Below are 27530 nucleotides of genomic sequence, written 5' to 3' on the forward strand. Positions count from 1 at the left end.
TTCTTAAGTTATTCCATAAGCTTAAGTCGCCTAAAAATAGTGTTAACAAATCCAACTCCTTGAAAAGGAAGTCGATAAAGGAAAAAACTAAATAATGTTAAACTCCTATGAGGATTTGTCCAAGCCAATAAAACGTTAGAAAAATGATAGCAATCACAAAAATAAAAATAATAAAAAGGAACTAACATAAATAGGGAATCGAAAACTGAAAATTTCAGCCCCAATCCAACAAATTAGGGGGCTGAAATTGTTATCTTTTGCTGCTCAGATCTTACGCCGTTGACCCAAAATGCTTTCTGTTCTTCTGTGGTATTTTTAGACCTTTAAAATCCAAAAAGGAAGTCATTTTAACCCTTTGAAACTGCTGCAATTCTGCCTTATTTCAGCTGTTCAAATTTCAACAAATTGGATGGAGAACACTTTCATTTTCAGCTATTTTGAGCTGATATTGCTGCTGGTTTTTGCCACTGATCTGTTGGTATTACCTGGGTTTCAACCCAATGACACTAACTTCCCTTTCACTAGGTATAAAGGAGAGTCGACTCGGAGAGGAAAATGCAAGAGGAAGAGTCTTGATTGGACTCAAATGAGAGAGTTCATGCAAAATTCAAAGAAGAGAAAGAAAGGATTAGTAAGATGATTTAAATAAGCATGTCTGAACAACAAACCTTAATTTACATATTCAGCCTCATTACTAAAAATCAAACAAGAAGGTGATAACTCAATCACACAAATGTTTCCATTAACCACAACTCAAGTCTAACTATAAGATATTAGCAACAATAATTAACTTCAAACCATATAAATTAGTATTTGGCCAACAACCACGATTTTAAAGTACACTCAAAAAAATCAGTCCATATTTCTATAAATATTCGATTTCCAACAAGACAGACATACTAAGAAAAGGTTTTGGCAAAACAAGAGAGACTTTAACACTTGAGCAATTACAGTATTCAAAAGTTCAGCTTAGTATTGTAAAACAAAAACACTTACATGCGGAGGAGTACACAACTTGTATTCTTAATTGTATGCATTTAAACAGGTCAGTGAGAGAGGAGGAAACCATCAGAAACAGAAGAAGACACTTAATTTCCAATCCTTACATATTTATTTCACATCCAAACCAAGAAACAATATGATCATAAACATCAATCATACATTTAAGCGGATAGAAGATAAAAATATGGACACAACTTAAACAATTCACTATGAATCTTGAATTTTACAATCAGTAAATAGAGAAATAAAAGATTAAGTAAAAAAATGTTAGTTAATAAAAGAGACCTCAGGCCAGGTAAATATGCTCCTGGAAAAAACAGTGATCATATAACTGTTGAAAAGAAAAGTAATAAGAATTTTCAGATATAAGGACAAATAGAAAACTGATGGAATATAATAATTAGACAAGCCTACAAAATGTGTCTTTTGATGATAGACAATAAATGCAAATATATACATATATGAGTGTTTCGCCAGAATTGTCGCAGCCGCCAGAACTTAGTAGCCACCGGAATTAAGTGATTAAACATAAAAGTGCTCAAGATGCTGAAAATACAAGTTGAAACAAATAAGGAAACTTTAATATATTTTATTAAGTAAGGAAGTTGTGTAGAAAAAGGATTGTACAATAAAAGGCAAAATTCAAACTTCTTGTTTAACTACAATTGTAACTTCCTTACCTTATTTAATAAGGATACAAGGCACGCGAAATCTCTATAAAAGGAAATCAAACGCAGCAGAGCACGACAAGACTTTTACATCGAAAAAAAGAGAGAGTCATTCATCAAGTAAAAGACTGTGAGATCAGGATTGTTACAAAGTTCAAGAAATTCTTGAGTTAGAAAGTTTTGAGTGTATAAACTGTTTTTCTGATTCATTGTTTGAGTCGCTAGTTAGGTTTCATTGTACAAGAAGTAGGTTTGGCTTCTTGTAGAGTCGAGTTTTGGTGAGGTTTGTAACAAGAGGTGGGTTTTGCCTCTTGGAGAGTAGAGGTAGTCGATTATAGCTAATCGAGAGTTGTTGTAGTGGTGAGGTTATGGATTATTGAGTTGTAATTATAAAATAATCCAGTTGAATTAATAAAACAAGGTTTTTCCTTCCTTGATTGAGGAAGGTTTTTAGTTTCAAAAGTGTTTTGTGTTATGCTATAAACCAACTTACAAGAAGCAGATATCTCAATGAAAAAAGCCTTCGCAGCAATGCGAAATTCATCTAATGAAGAATTTGATGATAATGAGACTGAAAACAAATCTCTTCTTTTACTAGAACAAGAAGATGAATATGACTTTCTTTCCCTAGTAGCCTTGGAAACAAAAGAAGAAACGAAAACCTGCAGATCCCAAGAAACTATATTAGCTCTTATGGTTGGATCAGATTCTGAAGAGTATAAAGAAGAAGAAGAAATGAATGAAAAGGTTAGTCTTCATCACATGCAAGACAATTTAAACTCTTACTCAAAAAGGGAGCTAGAATCTTTACTCTACACCCTTATCGATGTGTATAAAACAAAAGACTCAAAAAGAGAATTAATAATGGAGGACTATGAATCATTAAGAGAAGAAAACAAGAAGCTTGAAAAACAAAATCATCACCTATTATCTAAAAATACTGAGCTAAGTAAAAACCTAGACTTGGTAAGTAAAAAGAATGAAGATCTAACCAAAGATCTTCTCGTGACTAAAACTGAAGCGGAGAATGGAATGAGAAGGACCATGTCCTCTATACTACTCAATAACATTCACAGGAATCGTACTTCTGAGAGACATGGAATAGGTTTTTATAAAACTAACCCTCAAGTAAAAATCCCAACATAGATTGTCTATGTATGCACTGTGGACTTGTAGGGCATAAAAGTTACGATTGTCGAAGAAAATTGACTACTCATAACAATAATCTAAATTCTCTAAGAAAACCTCATCATGAGAAAACCAATGAACGAAAACAAATCCCTACAGCCAAATCTCTTCCCCGATGGGCCAGAAAAAATCTTATTCATCCATTTTAAAGCAAAGTTCAAAGTCGATATTGGTACCAAAAACTAACCCCTCAAATTGACTGCATATCAATGAGAAGGAAGAAATAACAATGGTACTTGGATAGTTCATGTTCTAGACACATGATTGGAGATTAAGGTAGCATTCTCTCACTCAGAAACTTCAAAGGAGGAAACGTGGCCTTTGGTAATGAAAAAAGTGGTGAAATTCAGGGAATTGGAAAGGTTGGGTCTATGGATACTCATGCAATTGAAAACGTCTATTATGTGAATAGTCTGTAACATAATCTACTGAGCGTATCTCAAATATGCGATAGTGGAAACAATGTACTTTTTATAGAAAAAGATTGCAGAGTGACAAATTCAGTGGACTGGGAACCTGGTTCTACTAGGTAAGAGACACAAGAATGTGTATAAAACAATGTTTGTGGAGTTTAAAGAAAACACTCTTAAGTGCCTAAGTGCACTCTCTGATTGCTCTATGCTCTGGCACAAAACAATGGGACACATAATCATCACAAAAATAGATAAACTCATATCTAAGGACCTGGTTAGGGGACTACCAACTAAAACTTTCAGTAACAACAAAGTATGTGGAACATGCATTCAAGGAAAACAGGTGAGATTATCATTCAAACCAAAGTTGACAATCAGTACTACCAAGCCATTAGAGCTGCTTCACATGGATTTGTGTGGACCAATGTGTGTACAAAGCAGAGGTGGGAATAGATATGTGTTTGTAATAGTCGATGATTATTCAAGATTCACATGGACACGGTTTCTCGCGACAAAGGATGAAACATTCACTATGTTTGAAATCTTTGCAATGCTTGTCCAGAAAAAATTCAACAAAGAAATAATTAGCATCCGATCTGATCATGGACTGGAATTTAAAAATTCACAATTCCTACAATTTTGTATTTCAAATGGGATCAAGCATAATTTTTCAGCACCTAGAAGACCACAACAGAACGACGTAGTTGAGCGAAAAAATAGAACACTGGAAGATATTGAAAGAACAATGTTGATATCAAGCAAACTTCCAAAATCCTATTGGGAAGAAGCAGTAAACACAGGGTGCTATCTCATAAATAGATGCATGAGGAGATCAATATTAAGGGATAAAACCAAATTTGGGACATCTTAGGGCCTTTGGGTGTGTATGCTTTATATACAACAATGACAAAGACAACTTAGGAAAATTTGATGCCAAGAGTGATGAAGGAATTTTTCTTCACAAAGCAAAGCCTACAAGGTACATAATAAAAGAACAAACCGTGTAGAAGAAAGTATTCATGTCGTCTTTAATGAAATTAATAGTGAAATTGAAGATAATTCAGAGGATGAACAGAATGAAGTCATCTGTTCAAGGTCATCAGAACCAAAAATATGGGAAAAAAGAAATTGTATCCTCTCTTAAAACACCTAAAACAGAAGATAAGTATACTACTGAAACAGGTCCAAACTCATAGCTGGAAGCAACAAAGCTAATATCCTTTACAAAACATTCTTACTCATCTTAATTCAGGAATTTCAACAACATCAAAATTACGCACTATGTGTGCTTTTTATGACTATGTATCCTTGATTGAGTCAAAAAATATAAAAGAAGCACTATCAGGGTCTGATTGGAACTAAATCAGTTTGAACGAAGCAAGGTATGGAATCTGGTCCAAAAACCTCAAAACAGAACAGTAATAGGAACAAGGTGGGTATTTAGATATAAGTTTGATGAACAAGGACAAATCATACGCATCAAAGCCAGGCTAGTTGTACAGGGATATAACCAAGAAGAAGGGATAGACTACGATGAAACTTTCGCACCCGTGGCAAGAACTGAAGCAATTAGAATATTGATAGCATATGCTGCTCATATGGAATTCAAACTCTATCAGATGGATGTCAAAAGTGCCTTTTTAAATGGTTATCTACAAGAAGAGGTGTATGTGAAACAACCTCCCGATTTTCAAAATATTAAGTATCCTGATTACGTATACAAATTAGACAAAGCACTTTATGGGCTAAAGCAAAGCACCAAGAGCATGGTACGATCGACTGTCCACGTTTCTTCTCACACATGGATACAAAAGAGGCAAAATTGATAATACATTGTTTCTTTGAAAACAAGGTGAAGATATGTTCATCGTTCAAGTGTACGTGGATGATATCATATTTGGAGGAACTAATGACTCATTTAGGGGGGAGTTTGCTCAACTAATGAATAGTAAATTTGAGATGAGTATGATGGGAGATTTAAACTTCTTCTTAGGACTCCAAACTAAACAAACCCTAGCAGGCACATCAATTCATCAATAAAAATACATCAAGGCACTACTGAAGAAATATGATATGAATGAAGCCAAGACAAATGACACACCCATTCGAAGAACAACAAAACTTGATAAAGTGAACCAGGTTCCCCAGTAAATGACACTAGATAAAGAGGGATGATTGGATCACTCCTATACCTCACTGCCAGAAGGCCTGATATTTTGTTCTGTATTGGTCTATGTGCACGTTTTCAGTCTTGTCCCAAGGAATCACATTTAAAGGTTGTCAAAAGAATTCTTCGATATCTGAAAGACACATGAACCTGGTTCTCTGGTATCCAACCGGAGACTCATTCAATCTAAAGGGATTTGGTGATGCAGACTATGCAGGACATATGGTGGATAGAAAAAGAACCTCTGGAATGGAACACTTATTAGGACCATGCTTAATATCCTGGGCAACTAGAAAACGAAATTCAGTCGCCTTATCCACCGATGAGGCTGAGTATGTAGCAGCTACTTCATGTTGTGCCCAACTTCTTTGGATAAAGAAGAAGCTTCAAGATTTTGGTATAAAAACTGGTTGTATCCCTATCCTTTGTTACAATAACAGTTCTATGAATATGGCTAAAAACCGGGTTCAACACAAAGTACCAAACACATAGATATTAGACATCACTTTCTTCGAGATAATGTCGAAAAAAGGGTTCATAGTAATGACATTCTGCAAAACTGAGGACTAAGTTGTTGATATTTTCACCAAAGCACTAGGACGAGAACCATTTTAGAAAATGGACTCTCGCTAGGACTCATCTTTCAAGACTAATTAAATTCAAACCAGGATATGACACAGGAGTACCGCTTCACTAAGCTCTCATGATATTAGAACCTGGTCTAATCTATTATTCTTAGACAACCCTACATAAACGCGGGAAATTAGCAATTGAAAAGAAAATATTTCTCTTTCTCTCTTATATGTCACTCGTCTGAAAAGTAAGTGCAAATTGTAAAGTTACATGTCTCTTCAATGACAGCCCCTCATAATTGCTAAAACCGTTCGAATACAACACCCCCAACCGTTCCCAATAAAATACATCTTCCAAAAGTGACCAACTCTTTATCTTCTTCTATTTTTCAGAAACTCCAAACATTCATCACCATGATTAACCCTCTTGTTGCATACTCAGACGATGAAAATTCATCTGACAATGCATTTTCTCATGGGGAAGAAAATACCTCCACCGATTCAACATCCCTCACCCCGCTTTCTCAAAATCAACCCACCTACGAACCATTCACTCCCTCTCCGTCTTCCCCAAAGTCAGACAAAACAATAATAAATCAGCCCATATCACCGCCACAAACATCCACAAAAACACCCTTTCCCACCACCACTAACATCTTCACTTCTTGTCCATCTCAGAAACCCATTCTCAAACCCTACCTACCTCCCCTCTACCAACATCCTCACAATCACTAAACACTGATGATACTCCGCTTAGCACACTTCATCCCCATAAACCATGACGGCCACGTAAACATATAGCCGTCAAACAAGTCTGTCAGCACAAAGCAGTAACTTGAAGTAAGAATATAGTCAAACCAACTAGTGTTGCGACATCTAGTGTGAAGCGTCGTCACCTGGGTAAGTCTCATGTTCATTCGTCTATTTCCCCAATGATTCTTGATTCTGAATGTGATGACTGCTCTGAGGTTAAAACTTCCAAAACCCCTAAGTCTAAATCAAAATCGGCAAAAAGAAACATGGATAAATTTCTCAAAGTTGGGAAGAAAAAGTATTTTCAAACTAAAATGGTGCTTAGGGGTAGAACTTTTCATCCTGATATCTTATCAATGGACATAGTCAAACAGGTTTGTGAAGTACTGCGGTTTCAGGGGTGGGAAGAGTTATTTCTTGAACCTAATCTTATTTATGAACAAGAAGTAGTAGATTTTTACACAAATATAAAGATATTAGAAGGGGATGTGGTATCTTCTAGTGTGAAGGGAGTAGAGATTGTCTTTAATGCAACTAAGCGTGGTGAAATTTAACACATACCATCTGTAGGTATTACTAATTATTGTTGAGTTTTTGATGAACACTCTGGTCTTCCGGCCAAGTTTTCTCAAGGAAGGGTCACCTCTAGGGCACAAACTGTGTTAAAAGGAGTCACATAACCAGTTCATAAGCTTCTATCTTAAATAGTGCACAAAGGGATACTACCCAGGGTTTAACATCGTCATATTGCTTCTCCAAGGGACATGGGACTTATGAGTGTTCTTGAATGTAAAGAACGTATTGATTGGCCCACACTAATCATCAAACATTTCGCTTGAATTGTTGATCCTCAAGTTGGTTCTCATCAATTGTTTTTTGGTAATCTTTTAACCATAGTGTTTGATGCGTTTGAGGTACCATTGGGAGAAGGATGGGTTTTAACTCGCGCAGACATGTTTACTCAGTCAATTCTTGCTGATTGTAGCATTCCCATGGAATCGATGAGGTTGCTAATGCTTCTCCACGTTCATCTAGTCTTGTTGCTCAATTACTTAGGGAACTCAAAGTTGCTGAAGACAAATCTGCCACCCTTGAATTTGAAAACCAGACTTTGCGTGCTGAACTTTACACTTCCCATACTGAGATTAATCGTCTGAAAGATCAGTTGGTGCAACAGCAGCTTGTTAACAATGCAAGGGTTGGTAGAGTACTTGATATGCTTGCTTCTGCCTCACCCAAGCCTAGCCAATCTTCAACTTAAAAAGTACTTCGTATGCACCTGGTTATTTTTGGATTGTTAACTCTGTTTTGTTATTTCATTTTGTGTTTCCAGAACATGTTTTCTTGGCTCAACTGATTGATCTTAAATTGTTGTTGTGGATTCTATCTGGTTCTTTTATGGTTATTGAACTCTTTTTGATTTGTCAAAAAGGGAAAGAATATTATATGTTTCATCACACAGGTTTGTCTTCATCAAAAAGGGGGAATATGATGGAATATGATAATTCTACAAGCCTATAAAATGTGTGTTTTGATGATAGACAATAAATGCAAATATATACATATTACGTGTTTCGCCTGAATTGTCGCACCCGCCAGAATTAAGTAGCCACCGGAATTAAGTGATTAAACAGAAAAGTGCTCAAGATGCTGAAAACACAAGTTGAAACAAATAAGGAAACTTAAATATATTTTATTAAGTAAGGAGTTGTGTAGAAAAAAGATTGTACAATAAAAGGCAAAATTCGTACTCCTTGTTTAACTACAATTGTAACTTCCTTACCTTATTTGATAAGGATACAAGGCATGAGAAATCTCTATAAAAGGAAATCAAATGCAGAAGAGCACAACAAGACTTTTACAACGAAAGAAAGCGAGAGTCATTCATCAAGTGAAAGCCTGTGAGATCAGGATTGTTACAAAGTTCAAGAAATTCTTGAGTTAGCAAGTCTTGAGCATGTAAACTATTTTTCTCATTCATTGTTGAGTCGCTAGTTAGGTTTCATTGTACAAGAAGTGGGTTTGGCTTCTTGTAGAGTCGAGTTTTGGTGAGGTTTGTAACAAGAGGTGGGTTTAGCCTCCTAGAGAGTAGAGGTAGTCGATTATAGTTAATCGAGAGTTGTTGTAGTGGTGAGGTTATGGGTTATTGAGTTGTAATCATAAAATCATCTTGTTGAATTAATAAAACAAGGTTTTTCCTTCCTCCATTGAGGAAGGTTTTTAGTTTCAAGATTGTTTTGTGTTCTGCTGTAAACCAATTTACAAGAACCTGGTTCTTGTTTTAGGGGTAAGGTTTCTTCAATTGGTATCAGACATAAGGACAAATAGAAAACAATTCCACTCCTTAAGAAAACTACAGGTAGCTATTACGACAGGTTATGAACGAAAGCATACAGAAAACCGACAACATATTTTCCAAATTCATAATCAGTAGACCAGATGCAGTGAAAAGGAACTAAAAATTCAACGATAAATATCCGATTTTACACAACAGAACATACTTCAGAAAATTATACACTTAAGTCAAATGACTATATGACCCAACTATATCTATTTTATATGGAAGCAAAAAAAAGGTCCATACGAGAAAGAGAGGAAACGAGCTTCAACTTGAGTTCTAATTTTAACCACAAGAACGACAGTCAATCGTACCAGAATTGAGGAAGAACAAACGGGCTATGATAATAAGGAATAGCTAGCCGGAGTAACAACAATTGAGTTGTTTCAAACTATACAAGAATTTAGTCGAAAACACATTTTAGAAGCAATGAAGCTTAACATAACATTTTAGTCCAAACAAAACTCGAAGTGACAAGATGTACAACTTATATCTTTAAGAAGGCAACACAGAGAAGTCGACAACTATATTAACATGAATTGCAAAATCAAATAAGAATAATGATTTTTAAAGCACACATATAGATATATGATCTACATTAAGTAAAAGAATCATATTTATATTTCTTAACTATTGCCAGCAACAGAACAACAAACTTAATAAGCTCAATCAAAATTCACTTAACATAGTGAACAAGATCATGGAAAAACTTTACTGCTATTCATATACACATCACACTAAACACATTTAATTTAAAAAACATAATTGACAATACTACAACAAACAATTCCACAATGCATAAGAAAGAAAAGACTAAATAAAGAGAGAAAAGATTACCTGGTTCTAGGAAGAAAACCACATGACAAGCTTGGCGGAGACGATTCCACCTCTCTCAACTTGAGAAGCCACAAAAACGTTTAAAAATATTAAACTACGGAACCAAGAATTCTCAAAACTTTATGGGTAATCTTTAGTCTCCAAAAATCCTCGTTTAAAACAGTGAATGAAGTGGGTTTATATAGACACCCAAAAATTCCAAGAATCTGAGAAGATATGATGTGGGATTTTTGAAAATTTTCAAAATCCCTTAACAAATAGGGATTTCCCATTAGTTGATGTACAAATTTGAATGGTGAGGTGTTGATTTTGAGTGAAGGACGATCGAGGCACCAGATTTTGACATCTAACCCTATCCAAAGGTCTTGGTACGAACAGATATGAGAGGGTGCCTCGCGTGACTGCTGAGATTTCTGGGTTTCCTTTGAGTTTCAGTCGCGAGAGAGGACAAAAATCACGCCGGTCGGGTGGGTTGATTTTTGGTATTGTTGTACTCTATGGGTATTTGGAATTTTATGTTTTGGAATGGTTATTTGACAAGATGGGCTGCAGACAATGGGTTTGGATTGACAAGATGACCCAAATTTGGTCTTAAAAGAATTGGAACTCAAGTTAATAGATGATTTTATTTCGAAAAAATTTTTATAGCCAATTAAGGTTAAAACTTAGCAAAATTGACATTAGTTGGCAAATTCGGTCAAATGCTAAATAAGATGAATTTATAGAAATTAACTAATGAGCTTGTTAATCTTGGCAAAGTGAAATAATTAATAAAAATAAAAAATAAAAAATTTAATTGCATGCTAGTTAACTCGAAAATATAACTATAGCTTAGACTAAAGTAAATTAATAAAACACTTAACTAAAAGTGTAAAATCTTTTTGGAATGGTTTTGAATATTTACAACATTACATAAATATAAAATTATAAATAACAAAAAAAAATACTTAAAATGACTTGAAAAATGATTGAATTTAACAAAACTGATTATTCCAAATCGCTTAAAAATTATGAAGCTCGAAATTTAATTCCTATCATGGAGGGTCAAAATTGGGTTTCAACAGTTGCCCCTCGTTTGACTGGATGGATGAAAAAGATCTGAGTTAAACGATATTGACGAATCCAATTTTGTCCGACCACTAATTCAGCTCCTCGAAAAGAGTTCTTGGTACAGACTTTAAGAATTATGACCTAACCCCAGTATTGAGTTTCCTACTTATCTATAGTTAAATGAGAACTCAGGCTAGTAGTAGTTCATAAGACGCTTGATTTATCGCACAATTTCAAAACAATGAAAAAGATATTTCGATGTCGAAGTATGGAGAGATCGAAAAGCTCAAAAATGGAGTGATGACAAAACTGTTGGAGTATAGCCGAGTTTTCAACATTGAACCCGCCTACATATCCCTAAACTTAGGGAATCAGACTATTTGTAGTTCGACTCAATCGGTTGAAAAGGAAATCTCATATGCGGATTTAACCTTTAGCTTAAGGATGAGTGACAACTAGGTTGAGCATGAAAAAGAGGCTTGCAAACATCTCACTTATGAATGTGAGGCCTTTCACCCCCGTAGTTAATAACTTACATAAGCATAACTTTCAAGCCTCTAGGTGTATTGTCACTCGAATTTGAAAAAGTTGTCTCTGGTGAGAGTTGAAATTTAATGAAAGTCGAAACTGAAACTATTAAACCCACGAAAATACGCACATGCCTTAGGATGGAGGTGTGGTTTGATTGTGGTGGAAGTTGTTCCTCAACTCGCGTACTTAGATTTTGATATTCCTCTTTGGACTACGCTCCAGTTTGTTGCCAAGAAAAAGTTTCACGTTGTGCAGCGTCCTGGTTGACGTAGTCCACTTTGTGTGTTGGAAAGTCTGGAAAAAGTTGTCAATGGAAAATGTAACACAAATACAAATATAATTTGTGCAGACATGGTATAACATGTCATACTGAAGGAGAAGACGATCCCATTATAATTTTAGTGTGTCATGTTGAAGGAAGTGACGCTCCAATAGTAAATTAATGTGTCATGTTGAAGGAAGTGACGCTCCAATAATAATTTTAGTACGCTCCAATAGTAAATTAACGTGTCACATTGAAGAAAGTAACGCACCAATAAGAATTTAATGTGTCACGTTAAGGGAAGTGATTATCCAATAATAACTCTCTAATAATAATTTAACGTGTCACGTTGAAGGAAGTGACTCTCCAATAATAATTTAACATGCCACGTTGAAGGAAGTGACGCTCCAATAATAATTTAACCTATCACGTTGAAGAAAGTGACTTTCCAATAATAATTTAACGTATCACGTTAAAGGAAGTGACGCTCCAATAATAATCTTAATACGTCACGTTGAAGGAAGTGTCTCTCTAATAATATTTTAACGTGTCACATTGAAGGAAATGACGCTCCAATACTAATTTAAAGTTGTAACAGAGTAATCTAATTAGTTTATTGTAGTTTGTGAAGACGATAACATCTCTGGTTGTCATTAATAATTTCTCGTCCTTTGAATCTGGAATCTCTTGTAAAGAGGAGATTGGTTTGACAAAGGTTATATTTGAATCATGAAGTCGAATGAAGATTTTGAGAACTTTAAACTATTTCAAAAAGTTGCCCCTCTTTACAGTCAAAGGCAACATAATTGAAATAATTGGTAAGAAATGAGAATGATTGATTTAAAAACATGCCCTTTTACCTGCATCAAAAGAAAAATTCTTAGTTTTGATAGAGTGATTCATGTTGGTTTTGCGTTGCTATCTTGATGCTCCTTTTCTTTCTGAATTACAAGCTTGTCTGGTCTCATTATGTCGCTTCATGGAATTTTTGAGAACCCTCTCAAAAATTCTGCCCCACCATAAATATAATGTAATTTTTTAACCTTCTGTAGTTTTTTACTTAATTTTTGAGATTCTCTCAAAAATTCTGCCCTAGTTGCAACTCTGAAATGATTCTTGATTCTTGTTTGTTGAATAGAACTCTATTTTAAGTGAATTTTGAGATCCTCTCAAAATTCTGCCAATGTTTTCATTAAAAGAGAACTGAAAAACATCCGGGGAATATGACCGAGCCGGTGCGGCGCCTAAGTATCCCGTTCAGTAGGAATCAGGTGTAACGACCTGTTAAGTCGATTCGAGCGGTAGAGTTTAGTTTTGAAAATAACTAGCTGTGTCAACGGACCACACGATGGGCCATCGTGGTCACGACGGATCGTCGAGGGTCTCCGTCCCAAAACACTTAAACTCTGGAAAATTTGGGTACTGAGATCAACTCTCTGAACTTCGCGACGGAATGACAGGATGGACCGTCGTTGGCACGACGGACCGTCACAAATCTTTCCACAGAATTAACTCTCTGAAATTTGTGACGGACCTGCAGGACGGACCGTCACAGTCATGACGGACCGTCACAGGCTCCGTAAGTCCACTCGGGTCGGAATTCTGCTAAAGTTGTTAAAGGGGTGTTTTGGACTATTCATGATTATAATTATAAAGTTAGTGGATTAATGCTAATAAATTATTTATTTGGGGGTTAAATGAGACAACTTAAACCTAAGTAATGGGCTACTTTCATCATAATGAGTTATATGATAATTAGGGTAAAAGAGAAAGAAATCGGAGAGGAAACAAAGAACAGAGGGACGAACGAGCGAGAGCTAGAGAGAACGCAGAGGAAAGCAAAGGTTTTGGGGGATAGCTTGCTTGATCACGATTCTTCGATGGAGGTAGGTTATGTTTTATGTTATTTCATAGTTAACTCTAAATAGCGATTGATATGTATTGGGTAATTTTGTAAAATATTCTATATGCTTGATTGTGTGTTTGCATGATGTGATTATGTAATTGTGATGGATTAGAATGTGGAGGTTATTGAATCTTTAAGCCTAAAATCTCTCTAGTAAGATGACGATTGGGCATAAAGAAGGATTGATGAACTAATAGAATGAGATTAGTGGATCGGAGTGTCTCGTTCCGACACCAGGATAGTAGGGGATCGGAGTGTCACGTTCTGACACCAGGATAGTAGGGGATCGGAGTGTCACGTTCTGACACCAGGATAGTAGGGGATCGAAGTGTCACGTTCCTACACATAGTAGTAGAGGATCGGAGTGTCAGTTCCGACACAAGAAGAACAAAGAGAAAGAATTTTGAATTATGCTAATATACTCAGGTTTGAAGAATCTAATTCCTAAGTGAGTATGGTGTGGAGGCTTGAGTCCTCATATATGTGCTTGGGTTGTGGCCAATGGTTATGGTACTTGTTGTTGTCACCTGTTAAGTGTTATGGTTGATTTTATGTTATTATCTGATATATATTAATTTCTATTTTGAGTTGGACGATGATACCTACTCAGTACATGTGCCTTGTACTGACCCCTACTTGTATGTTTCTTTCTTTGTTATTTATGGAATGCAGCAAACGTGCCATCAGCTTCGATTCGTCCGCAACTCTAGCCAGTCTTCATCACACCAGAATTCAGGGTGATCTATTGTTTCTAGCTTGGGCTGGATCTTCTTCTTCACGTCTTGATGCCTTGAAGTTCTGGCATGGACTAGCTGTTTATTTATTTTAGCTTCTTAGATACTCTTAGATTTAGTAATTTGAGGATAGATGTTCTTGTGGTGATGACTTCCAGTTTCTGGGAATAGTATGATTGAATTTTAGAAGTTATTTATTGGTTATATTAATGAGTTTTAAGTCTTCCGCATTGTATTTTGTTCATTATGGTTCAATTATTGGTAAATGATTTGGGGTTTAGATTGGTTGGTTCGCTCACATAGGAGGATAAATGTGGGTGCCACTCGCGGCTCGTTTTGGATCGTGACAAACTTGGTATCAGAGCATTAGGTTCGTTGGTCTCATCACACAAGAACGAGTCTGGTAGAGTCTTGAAGAACGGTAGGGGGACGCCTTTATTTTTCTTTTAGAGGCTATAGGACTTTAGGAAAATTCCATTCTTTCTTTCTTTCGTGCTATTACTTTGATCCAATTGGTATCTAGTTGATACAAATTGGTATCTGACCATCTTCACTCTATTTCGCAGATGGTTAGAACTAGAGCAACAACTGCGCCAACACCAACACCAGCAAGACAAGATGCGTCTGAGCTAGCCACTGGGGCTGTAGCTCGAAGAGGAGCAGTGGCAAGAGGCCGTGGTAGAGGTCGCGGGAGGACGTCCTCTAGAGGAAGAGGACAAGCACCTGACCTATCTAGTACTAGGGCAGTGACTCCTCCACCGACTGAGGAAGTAGTAAGAGAGAGTGAGGAAGGGGAGAATGAGCAAGTGCAGAATGAAGAATTACCACCCCAACCTACCCTAGAGATGATTAACCAGGTTCTTTCTTATCTTAGCGGGTTATCTGATCAGGGCCAGACACCTCCAGTGTTTTCTGCACCAGCACCTCAGGTTCTGGGAGTACAACATGCAGGTGTTGTGGCTCCCCGCATGGATGCCTCATTGGAAATAGGCACGTTTCCTCGGTTGACTATAGGGCCTATAATGACAAGTGATCAGCATGAACTTTTCACTAAGTTCTTGAAGTTGAAACCTCCAGTTTTCAAGGGTGCTGAATCTGAGAATGCCTATGATTTTCTGGTTGATTGTCATGAGTTGCTACATAAGATGGGCATAGTAGAACGATTTGGTGTTGAGTTTCAAGGGAACGCCAAAATGTGGTGGCGGTCATATGTTGAGTGTCAACAAGCACAGGCACCACCTATGACTTGGGCATCATTCTCTAGCTTATTTATGGAGAAGTATATACCCCGGACTTTGAGGGGTTCCTGAGCCTAAAAAAAGGCAGGATGTCGGTTACTGCTTAAGAGGCTAAGTTTCGTGCGCTATCCAGGTATGCCACCCAGCTTTGCTTCAGTCCACAAGAGCGGATTCACTGTTTCGTGAAAGGGTTAACGTCAGATTTGCAGATTTCATCCTTACAGGTAGTTGCTGCAGCAAAATCCTTTCAGGAGGTGGTAGATTTTGTGATAGAAGTGGAGGGGGTGAAACCAGACGACTTCACCATGGCATCGACATCTAAGAAGTTTCATAAGGGAGGTGAGTTTAATGGTTATTACTCCAGAGGGCAGGGTTCAGGAGGTTACCCAGCCCGACCTATTCAGTCTTCACTGCAGGCTGTAGCTGGGGGTCCATCGCAGACCAGCCAACATTCCTCTGAGTTTGGAGGTTACCCCCAGACTTCGTCATTCTCACAGATACCTATGCTTGAATCCAGAGAGTATTATGGATGTGGGGAGACTGGACATATTAGGAGGTATTGTCCAAAATAGAGTTACAGACCCCCAATAGTCAGAGGTAGAGGTGGTCATGGAAGAGGCCGTCATTCTGGAGGACGTGGTGGCAGAGGTAATGGTGGTCACCAAAACGGCCGGGGTGACGGGAAAACTGGAACTACTGCAGCGCAACATGGTAGGGGCAACGGGCAGACAGGTGATATGGCCCATTGTTATGCTTTCCCTGGGAGGTCCGAAGCGGAGACATCTGATGCTGTTATCACAGGTAATCTTTTGGTTTGTGATTGCATGGCTTCTGTATTATTTGATCCTGGCTCTACATTTTCATATGTATCTTCCTCATTTGCTACTGGTCTTAATTTACATTGTGAATTGCTTGACATTTCTATTCGTGTTTCTACTCCGGTGGGTGAGTCTGTGATAGTTGAAAAGGTGTATAGCTCTTGTCTTGTGACTTTTATGGGGAGCAATACTCGTGTAGACTTGATTATATTAGAAATGGTTGATTTCGATGTAATTCTGGGTATGACTTGGCTTTCTCCAAACTTTGCAATCTTAGATTGTAATGCCAAAACTGTGACATTGGCCAAGCCTGGGACAGATCCGTTAGTGTGGGAGGGTGACTACACTCCCACTCCAGTTTGTATCATCTCCTTTCTTCGTGCTAAGAGAATGGTTAGTAAAAGGTGTTTAGCTTTCTTGGCACACCTCAGGGATGATACTACCCAAGTACCTTCGATTGAGTCTGTTTCGATAGTCCGTGAGTTTCTGGATGTGTTTCATGCAGACCTTCCAGGTATGCCACCGGATAGAGATATTGATTTCTGTATTGATCTGGAGTCGGGTACTCGCCCCATTTCGATTTGAGATCTGGTTATCATCAATTGAAAATACGGGCAACGGATGTGCCAAAGACTGCTTTTCGGACCAGGTACGGGCATTATGAGTTCTTAGTAATGTCTTTTGGGCTTACGAATACCCCTGCTGCTTTCATGAGCTTGATGAACGGGATTTTTAAGCCATATCTGGATCTCTTTGTCATTGTATTCATTGATGATATACTGGTATACTCAAAGAGCAGGAAAGAACATGAGGAGCACTTGAGAATCGTATTGGAAATGTTGAGGGAGAAAAAAGTTTTACGCCAAATTCTCCAAGTGTGAGTTTTGACTAGATTCAGTGTCCTTCTTGGGGAATGTGGTTTCTATGGAGCGAGTGATGGTGGATCCTTCTAAGATCGAAGCAGTGAAGAGTTGGGTAAGACCTACTAATGTTACAGAAGTAAGGAGTTTTGTTGGTTTAGCTAGCTACTACCGTCGATTTGTCAAAGGATTTTCCTCTGTTGCTTCCCAATTGACAAATTTGACTAAGCAGAGTGTTCCATTTGTATGGTCGGACGAGTGTGAAGAAAGCTTTCAGAAACTCAAAACCTTGTTGACTACTGCACCAATTCTTACCTTGCCAGTGGAAGGTAAGAATTTCATTGTTTATTGTGATGCATCCTATTCTGGTTTGGGTGCAGTGCTAATGCAAGAGAAGAATGTAATTGCTTATGCTTCGAGGCAATTAAAGGTACATGAGCGTAACTATCCGACCCACGATTTGGAGTTGGCTGCGGTAGTGTTTGCATTAAAACAATGGAGACATTATCTATATGGGGTTAAGTGTGAAGTCTATATGGATCATCGTAGTTTACAGTATGTCTTTACTCAGAAAGATTTGAATTTAAGACAAAGGAGGTGGATGGAACTACTGAAAGACTATGACATCACTATCTTGTATCATTCGGGAAAAGCTAGTGTTGTGGCGGATGCTTTAAGTAGAAAGGCAGGGAGGAGCATGGGAAGTCTAGCTCACTTGCAGGTTTCTAGACGTCCATTGGCTAGAGAGGTTCAGACTCTGGCTAATGACTTTATGAGGCTGGAAGTACTAGAGAAGGGAGGATTTTGGCCTGTGTGGAGGCAAGATCTTCCTTTCTTGACAAGATTAAGGGAAAGCAGTTTAATGATGAGAAGCTGATTCGGATACGAGATAAGGTATTGCGTGGAGAGGCTAAAGAAGCAAAAATCGACGAGGAAGGCATTTTGAGAATTAAGGGAAGGGTATGTGTGCCCCGCATAGATGATTTGATTCACACTATTCTTACATAGGCTCATAGTTCAAGGTATTCTATACATCCTGGTGCAACCAAGATGTACCATAACTTAAAGCAACATTTTTGGTGGAGTAGGATGAAGCGTGATTGTTGATTTTGTTGCTCAATGCCCGAATTGTCAGCAGGTAAAGTATGAACACCAGAGACCTGGAGGGACACTTCAGAGAATGCCCATTCCTGAATGGAAGTGGGAGAGAATTGCAATGGACTTCGTGGTTGGTCTTCCAAAGACATTGGGTAAGTTTGATTCTATTTTGGTAATTGTTGACAGATTAACTAAGTCTGCTCATTTCATTCCGATCAAGGTGACTTACAATGCAGAGAAGTTAGCCAGGCTCTATATCTCAGAAGTCGTTCGGTTGCATGGAGTTCCGCTTTCCATCATATCAGATAGAGGTACACAATTTACTTCTAAGTTTTGGAGAACATTGCATGCCGAGTTAGGTACTAGGTTGGATCTTAGTACTACATTTCACCCTCAGACCGATGGTCAGCCTTAGCGAACAATTCAGGTTTTGGAGGATATGCTTCGTGCATATGTGATAGAGTTTGGTGGTCATTGGGATAACTTCTTACCCTTAGCAGAGTTCTCATACAACAATAGCTATCACTCAAGTATTGATATGGCCCCATTTGAGGCACTGTATGGGAGAAGATGTAGGTCTCCCATTGGGTGGTTTGATGCATTTGAGGTTAGACCTTGGGGTACTGACCTTCTGAGGGAATCGTTAGATAAAGTGAAATGCATTCAGGAAAAGCTTCTAGCAGCTCAAAGTAGGCAGAAAGAATATGCAGATCGAAAGGTTAGAGACTTGGAGTTTATGGAGGGTGAGCAAGTCTTGCTGAAGGTTTCGCCCATGAAAGGGGTGATGCAGTTTGGTAAGAGAGGTAAGCTTAGTCCGAGGTATATTGGTCCATTTGAAGCTCTGAAGCGCGTGGGGGAGGTAGCTTATGAATTAGCCTTGCCCCCAAGACTGTCAGAGTGCACCCGGTATTTCATGTGTCTATGTTGAAAAGATACCATGGGGATGGAAACTACATCATTCGTTGGGATTCAGTTCTTCTTGATGAGAATTTGTCTTATGAGGAGGAGCCTGTTGCTATTTTAGATAGAGAAGTTCGCAATTTGAGGTCAAGGGAGATTGCATCCATCAAGGTTCAGTGGAAGAATCAGCCAGTTGAAGAGTCCACCTAGGAGAAGGAGGCTGATATGCAAGAAAAATATCCACATCTCTTTACAGACTCAGGTATTCTTTCTCGCCCTTGTTTTTCTTCCTGTGATCGTTCGGGGACGAACGATGGGTAAATTGGTATCTATTGTAACGACCTGTTTAGTCGATTCAAGAAGTAAAGTTTAGTTTTGGAAATAACTGGCTATGTCGACGAACTACACGACGGACCGTCGTGGTCACGAAGGATCGTCGAGGGTCTCCGTCCCAAAACACTTAAACTCTGAAAAATTTGAGTACTGAGATCGACTCTCTGAAATTCGCGACGGAATGGCAGGACGGACCGTCGTTGGCACGACGAACCGTCACAAATCTTTCCACAGAATTAACTCTCTGAACTTTGTGACGGACCTGCAGGACGGACCGTCACAGTCATGACGGACCGTCACAGGCTCCGTAAGTCCACTCGGGTTGGAATTCTGCTAAAGTTGTTAAAGGGGTGTTTTGGACTATTCATGATTATAATTATAAAGTTAGTGGGTTAATGCTAATAAATTATTTATTTGGGGATTAAAGGAGACAACTTAAACCTAAATAATGGGCTACTTTCATCATAATGAGTTATATGATAATTAGGGTAAAAGAGAAAGAAATTGGAGAGGAAAAAAAAGACCAGAGGGACGAACGAGCGAGAGCTAGAGAGAACGCAGAGGAAAGCAAAGGTTTTGGTGGATAGCTTGCTTGATCACCATTCTTCGATGGAGGTAGGTTATGGTTTATGCTATTCCGTAGTAAACTCTAAATAGCGATTGATATGTATTGGGTAATTTTGTAAAATCTTCTATATGCTTGATTGTGTGTCTGCATGATGTGATTATGTAATTGTGATGGATTAGAATGTGGAGGTTATTGAATTTTTAAGCCTAACATCTCTCTAGTAAGATGACGACTGGGCATAAAGAAGGATTAATGAACTAATAGAATGAGATTAGTGGATCGGAGTGTCACGTTCCGACACCAGGATAGTAGGGGATCGGAGTGTCACGTTCCGACACCAGGATAGTAGGTGATCGAGTGTCACATTCCGACACATAGTAGTAGAGGATCGGAGTGTCACGTTCTGAAACAAGAAGAACAAAGAGAATGAATCTTGAATTATGCTAATATACTCAGGTTTGAAGAATCTAATTCCTAAGTGAGTATGGTGTGGAGGCTTGAGTCCTCATAGATGTGCTTGGGTTGTGGCCAATGGTTATGGTACCTGTTGTTGTCACCTGTTAAGTGTTATGGTTGATTTTATGTTATTATCTGATATATATTGCTTTCTATTTTGAGTTGGCCGATGATACCTACTCAGTACCTGTGCCTTGTACTGACCCCTACTTGTATGTTTCTTTCTTTGTTATTTATGGAATGCAGCAAACGTGCCATCAACTTTGACTTGTCCGCAACTCTAGCCAGTCTTCATCACACCAGAATTCAGGGTGAGCTATTGTTCCTAGCTTGGGCTGGATCTTCTTCTTCACGTCTTGATGCCTTGAAGTTCTGGCATGGACTAGCTGTTTATTTATTTTAGCTTCTTAGATACTCTTAAATTTAGTAATTTGAGGATAGATGTTCTTGTGGTGATGACTTCCAGTTTCTGGGGATAGTATGATTGAATTTTAGAAGTTATTTATTGGTTATATTAATGAGTTTTAAGTCTTCCGCATTGTATTTTGTTCATTATGGTTCAATTATTGGTAAATGATTTGGGGTTTAGATTGGTTGGTTCGCTCACATAGGAGGATAAATGTGGGTGCCACTCGCGGCTCGTTTTGGGTTGTGACATCAGGTCAAACGTAGTTTCAACTCTTGAGGATTACAAAAAATAGAAAAAATTAACTAAGGAAATGGCTGAGACCGACATAGGCTGCCTACGTATCTAATTCTTGAGAATTCAGGTCAGACGTAGTTCATTAGAGATAATAGATGCTTACAAATTAAAATCCAAACAAATGATTACAAAGGAAGCAAAACAATAAAAGGAAATTACTGGGAATTGAAACAAACAAACAAGAAATGCAAGACTTAAAGATGTCAAAAGTGCAATTTTTAGAATAACTTACTTCTTCTTTGCAACTGGTTGTGCCAACAACTACTCCTTATGCTTGGGCAACGGATTGGTGTTCACATTCGGTGGAGCTTGAGCGAGTTTTACCAATTCATTGTCAATAAGATCTTGAATTTTGTGTTTGAGAGTGATACACCTCTCAGTATCATGTCGACTGAAGTATTGACATTCTTGGCTTCCACTGGAAGAAGTATTTTTGGCTCTTTCAACCTCTGAAAAATTTGAGTATGTGTCTAACACAATTGAGTGAAGACTCTTGGAGGGTTTTTCTCAAAATTAGGATGAGGTGCATTGTTTCAAGGATTTTGCATTGGTCGTGGAGAATGAAATGTCGTTTGATTGTTGCAAACATAGTATTGTGAATTGGGATAGCCTGGAGGTGGTTGAAGGTTACATGAGGTAGCTCCTCGAGTCGTCAACATCATAACTTCTTTCTCTTTTTTCTTTCCATAGGAACCACTTGGATAAGCTCTATTAGTAAACTGAGATGAGGTGTAACTCATTATTCCGCCAGTTTTGAGACCCTCTTCAATCATTTCTCCAGCTTTGTTAACTTCAGCAAATGTCTTTCCACCCATTGTCACCATTCGTTCATAGTATTTTGAATCTTGAGCTTGAATAAAATAGGTGACCATTTCTGATTCCTCCATAGGTGGGTGCACCCTAGCAGCTTCTTCTCTCCAACGAATGGCATATTGTCGAAAGCATTCAGTCGACTTTGGTTTTAGCTTGGTAATAGAGATCCTATCAGGAGCAATTTTACCATGAAACTTGTAGTGATCCACAAAATCATTCGCTAGATCATCAAGAGTGCGCCATTTAATCACATTTTTCTTAGAGTACCACTCCAATGTTTTTCCAGTCAGACTTTGATTGAACAACTTGATTATTATCCCTTCGTCGTTTCCAACGCCAATCAACTTTTCATAGTATATTTTCAAGTGAAAGAATAGATTTCTTGATCCACTACACTTTTCAAACTTCGGAATCTTGTAACCGAGTGACAACTCAACCTCAGGAAATGTGCACAATTCTTCGTATCTAACACTATAGCTACTATAGATACCATGAAGACCTCTCATAGCATCATACAAGCTTTTCATCTTCTTATTCATCATTTCAGCATCGATTAATTTTTTGTCCCCCTCAATTTCAATATAGTGATTAACATCCGGGCGGTGAAACTCTGGAGTCTTGGTAACAGGTAGAGAAGTGACATAAGTGTACACTGGCATAGTGTGATGTGTTACTGTTAGAGCTTTTGGAGGAGCAAATGTGTACATAAGAGGAGTATCCTAACTTAAACTAGTGAGTGAGGTGCTTTGAGTTTGCTGAAAGGTGGAAAAATGATCTCCTTGATGAAACTCACTCGATGTCGGATACACAGGTGGCATGGGCCCCTTTTCACGAGCATCAGGTGGTTGATTCGGAGAAGCAACTTGGTATTGATCTAACAGGAGATTCAGTGTGCTAATTTGTTGCTCTAGACGAGCAATGACTTCCATAGGTGATTATGTTGCTACCGAGGCAATAGGATTGGCCGCGATAGATGAAGTGGGGATCATTTCGGACGAAGCAACCGTGTGAATAGTGGGATCCATTTTTGAACGAGTCTTTTTGGTAGTCCAAGTAAGAAACGAAGATTCTGTGGAGATTCTCTTGACCTTAGCGAGTACTTTGATCAAGTGAGCAAGTTTAATTACCAACACAAATCAGTCTTCTTCTAAAACAACTCAAAAATAAGAAAGTTAGTCCATTAATCATAACAATCAACCAAAGCAATATATAATAAAAATAACATGTGTTTTGTTTTAAATAAAATTGTCTAAAGTTCAAAGAAGGTGAGTTTCTAGAAAATGATCAAATGGAAAAAATTGTTTATTGTGAACTAAAATTTTAACGAAAGAAAAGAATTTGACTAAAGAGAATTATATGATTTGAGTAAAGATTCAAAGTGTGGATTTTGGAAGGTTCAATTGAAAATCTCCTTTGGAGAAACAAAAATGTCTCGATATTCGCTTGAAACTGAAGGAATGTTTAGTAACACCGAATAGTAGGTGTGGAAATAATTTTCAAGAAACAAAGAGGCCAACGTGAATTTAAATGATGACCTAATAATTTTTTAAAGATCTATTGAACCTAAAACCGTTAGAGATATTGAACGTATTTTGGTAATGGAGTTATAGTATTTTGGAAGGTTTGAAAATTGGATTGATGTTCAAAAACATTGGATTGGAATAATGGACACTTTATGCTTAAAGCAAAACATATGTGTATAAACACATAGGTCAAACAAGCACAAATGAAACAAAATCTGTAACATTTAACACACAAACAATATATAATGCTTCTTAACATACATGTGACCTTTTAAGCCAAAGGTAAGTCTAACGTTTGAAGAATGTGTATATCATTTGTAAATCGTTCCATTGCCCCAAAAATATTTATATAAAATTTATGAATAATATAAAAAGGAATACACAATAGAGGAAAAGGAAATAAATATCAATCCCACGTAGGGGTACAATGGTAAACTAAGCTAAACTTCCATATAAATCTTCATTCCTGAACTTCTTGATGCTTTTGAATTTCTTCTTGATGAAGAGGATCTTCACTTGACTTAAACAAAGAAACTAGCTACAAAGATTAAAAAAAAACCAACCCCAAAGGACAATGTCACTTACAAATTGACATACATATCCTTCAAATTTAACAAATAATTTAACAAATAATTGAATGATCATCTTATATTGAACGGGGTTAATTAGACTCAAGGTGATCTTCTAATGGATCCAATACACCTTGGGTATTGGATTATCTTAGGTTAATGCACCTAAAAAGGGTTTTGGCATAGCTCTAACTTAGTTAACTGAGAGTTGACTTTATTTACAGTTGATAGGTGACCCAAGCGGACTCCTAGGCTGGGACAATTAATGACTATTGACTATCCAGTAGCTAACTACATTCGTGAGGGTGCCCCGAGAAAAGTTTGGTTAGCGAATGATTGCGAACCCGTATAATCATCCCTTAAGTAAAAAAAAATATAATATCGTTTGACGGAATAAATGTTATGCATGCAATGACAATAACATTCGAAATTTAAACACATAATTACATAAAGCAACATTTAATACTACAAATAATGGTTAGCCAAACAGTAATATCTTTTGATTAAAACCTAGATGAATTCCCAGCAAAGTCGTCATTCTGTTACGACCCAATTTCGAAAACTGAAAGGTTTCAAAGCCGATTCACAACTTTGACAATTTGTTAAAGGTTTTGGAAAAAATAAGTAATTTGGAAAGTCACCACTTATTTTTTTGGAAAAAAATAAGAAAGCCATTTAAAAGGAATTTTTTTGAAAGAAACCACTTTAAATAAAATCAGAGTTTTGGGTAAGGGTTCAACTAATTCTCTAAGTAAGGGTTTATGCATGTTAGAGAATCCGCTAGCATGCGGTTGACCGCGGATTTTAATGTTTGGCTAATATTTAAGAAAAAATTTAAGGTCACTTGATAGAATTATTTTATGAAAATAAATACAGATCAACTAACTTAACAAGTAAGAAGATATTTAAGGTGTTAAACCGATGAAAATATTTTTTTGACTTAATAATTTATTTGAGTTATTGATTTTGAACCAAGTGGCTAATTCAAATTTATAAAACATGGATTAAAAGATTTCTAATAACTATGAAAGAACATACATAGTTCTTAAGTTATTCCATAAGCTTAAGTAGCCTAAAAATAAATTGTGTCAACAAATCCAACTCCTTGAAAAGGAATTTGATAAAGGAAAAAAATTAAATAATGTTAAACTCCTACGAGGATTTATCCAAGACAATAAAACTTTAGAAAAATGTTAGCAATCACAACAACAAAAATAATAAAAAGGAAGTAACATAAAAAGGGTATCGAAAACTGAAAATTTCAGCCCCATTCCAACCATTTTAGGGGGCTGAAATTGTTGTATTTTGCAGCTCAGATCTTAGGCCGCTTGACCCAAAATGCTTTCTGTTCCTTCAGTGGTATTTTTAGACCTTTAAAGACCAAAAAAGAAGTCATTTTAACCCTCTGAAACTGCTGCAATTCAGCCTTATTTCAGCTGTTCAAATTTCAACAATTTGGACGGAAAAAACTTTCATTTTCAGCTATTTTGAGCTGATGTTGCTGCTTGTTTTTGCCACTGATCTGTTCGTTTTACCTGGGTTTCAATCGAATGACATTAACTTCCCTTTCACTAGGTGTAAAGGAGAGTCGACTCGGAGAGGAAAATGCAAAAGGAAGAGTCCGATTGGACTCAAACAAGAGAGTTCATGCAAATTCAAAGACGAGGAAAAAAGGATTAGTAAGATGATTTTAATAAGCATGTTTGAACAAGAAACCTTAATTTATATATTCAACCTCATTACTGAAAATTAAACAAGAAGGAGATCACTCAACCACACAAATGTTTTCTTTAACCAAAACTCAACTCTAAATATAAGAGATTAGCAACAATGATTAACTTCAAACCATATTAATCAGTATTTGTTCAACAACCAAGATTTTAAAGAAGTAAACTAAAAAAATCAGTCCATATTTCTATAATATTCAATTTCCAACAAGACAGACATACTAAAGAAAAATTTTTGGCAAAACAAGAGAGACTTAAGCACTCCAGCAATACAAGAGATGAGCAATTAATGAATTAACAAGTTCAACTTTGTTTTATAATACAGAACACTTAGATGCGGAGGAGTACACAACTTGTATTCTTAATTGTATGCATTTAAAGAGGGCAATGAGAGAGCAGGAAACCATCAGAAACAGAAGAAGACACTTAATTTCTAATCCTAACATATTTCTTTCACATTCAAACCAAGGAACAATACGATCATAAATTTCAATCACATATTTAAGCGAATAGAAGATCAGAATATAGATGGGGAATGACACAACTTAGACAATTCACTATGAATCTTGAATTTTACAATCAGCAAATAGAGAAATAAAAGATTGAGTAAAAATGTTAGTTAACAAAAGAGACCTCAGGCAAGGTAAATATGCTCCTGGAAACAATAGTGATCATATTCATATTTCTTAACTACTGCCAGCAACAGAGCAACAAACTTTACTGCTATTTACATAAACATCACACTAAACACATTTAATTAAAAAAACATAATTGACAATACTAAAACAAACAACAATTCCACAATGCATCAGAAAGAAAAGAATAAAGAAAGAGCAAAAAGATTACCTGGTTCTGGCCAGCAAACCCGAAGACGAGTTTGGCGGAGACGATTCCACCTCTCTCAACTAGAGCAACCACAAAAACGTTTAAAAATATTAAATTACGGAACCAAGAATTCCCAAAACTTTATGGGTAATCTTTGGTCTCCGAAAATTCTCCTTTAAAACAGTGAATGAAGTGAATTTATATAGAAACCCAAAAATTCCAAAAATCTGAGAAGATATGATGTGGGATTTTTGAAAATTTTCAAAATCCCTTAACAAATAGGGATTTCCCATTGGTTGATGTACGAATTGGAATGGTGAGGTGTTGATTTTGAGCGAAGGAGGATCGAGGCACCAGATTTTGACATCTCACCCTCTCCAAAGGTCTTCGTACGAAAAGAGATGGGAGGATGCATCGCGTAACTGCTGAAATTTTTGGGTTTCCTCTGAGTTTCAGTCGCGAGAGAGGACAAAGATCGCGCGGGTCGGGTGGGTTGATTTTTGGTATTGCTGTACGCTGTGGGTATTTGGAATTTTATGTTTTGGAATGGATTATTTGACAAGTTGGGCTGCTGAGAATGGGTTTGGATTGACAAGATGACCCAAATTTGGTCTTAAAAGAATTGGAACTCAAGTTAATAGATGATTATATTTCAAATAAAAAAATATAGCCAATTAA

At 37.1% G+C, this 27530-nt stretch overlaps 1 protein-coding gene across 2 annotated transcripts; it reads right to left on the reverse strand.

Annotated features, from left to right (window-relative positions):
- Positions 1-27442, reverse strand: LOC104646686 (uncharacterized). Of its 2 annotated transcripts, XM_069297120.1 has the most exons (4): positions 26874-27442; positions 21628-23355; positions 9939-9997; positions 1-1333 (listed from the first exon to the last, which is right to left on the reverse strand). In XM_069297120.1, the coding sequence occupies exon 2, from the start codon at positions 22913-22915 to the stop codon at positions 21929-21931; it is 987 nt and encodes a 328-aa protein (XP_069153221.1). In that variant the 5' UTR covers positions 22916-23355; positions 26874-27442; the 3' UTR covers positions 1-1333; positions 9939-9997; positions 21628-21928. The 2 variants fall into 2 exon arrangements, with proteins under 2 accessions (XP_069153221.1, XP_025885722.1); XM_026029937.2 differs by having other exon boundaries at positions 1-9997.
- Positions 27443-27530: the final 88 nt, after the last annotated feature.

Source organism: Solanum lycopersicum, chromosome 1 (assembly GCF_036512215.1).
Source record: "Solanum lycopersicum chromosome 1, SLM_r2.1".
NCBI classification, from domain to species: Eukaryota; Viridiplantae; Streptophyta; class Magnoliopsida; order Solanales; family Solanaceae; genus Solanum; species Solanum lycopersicum.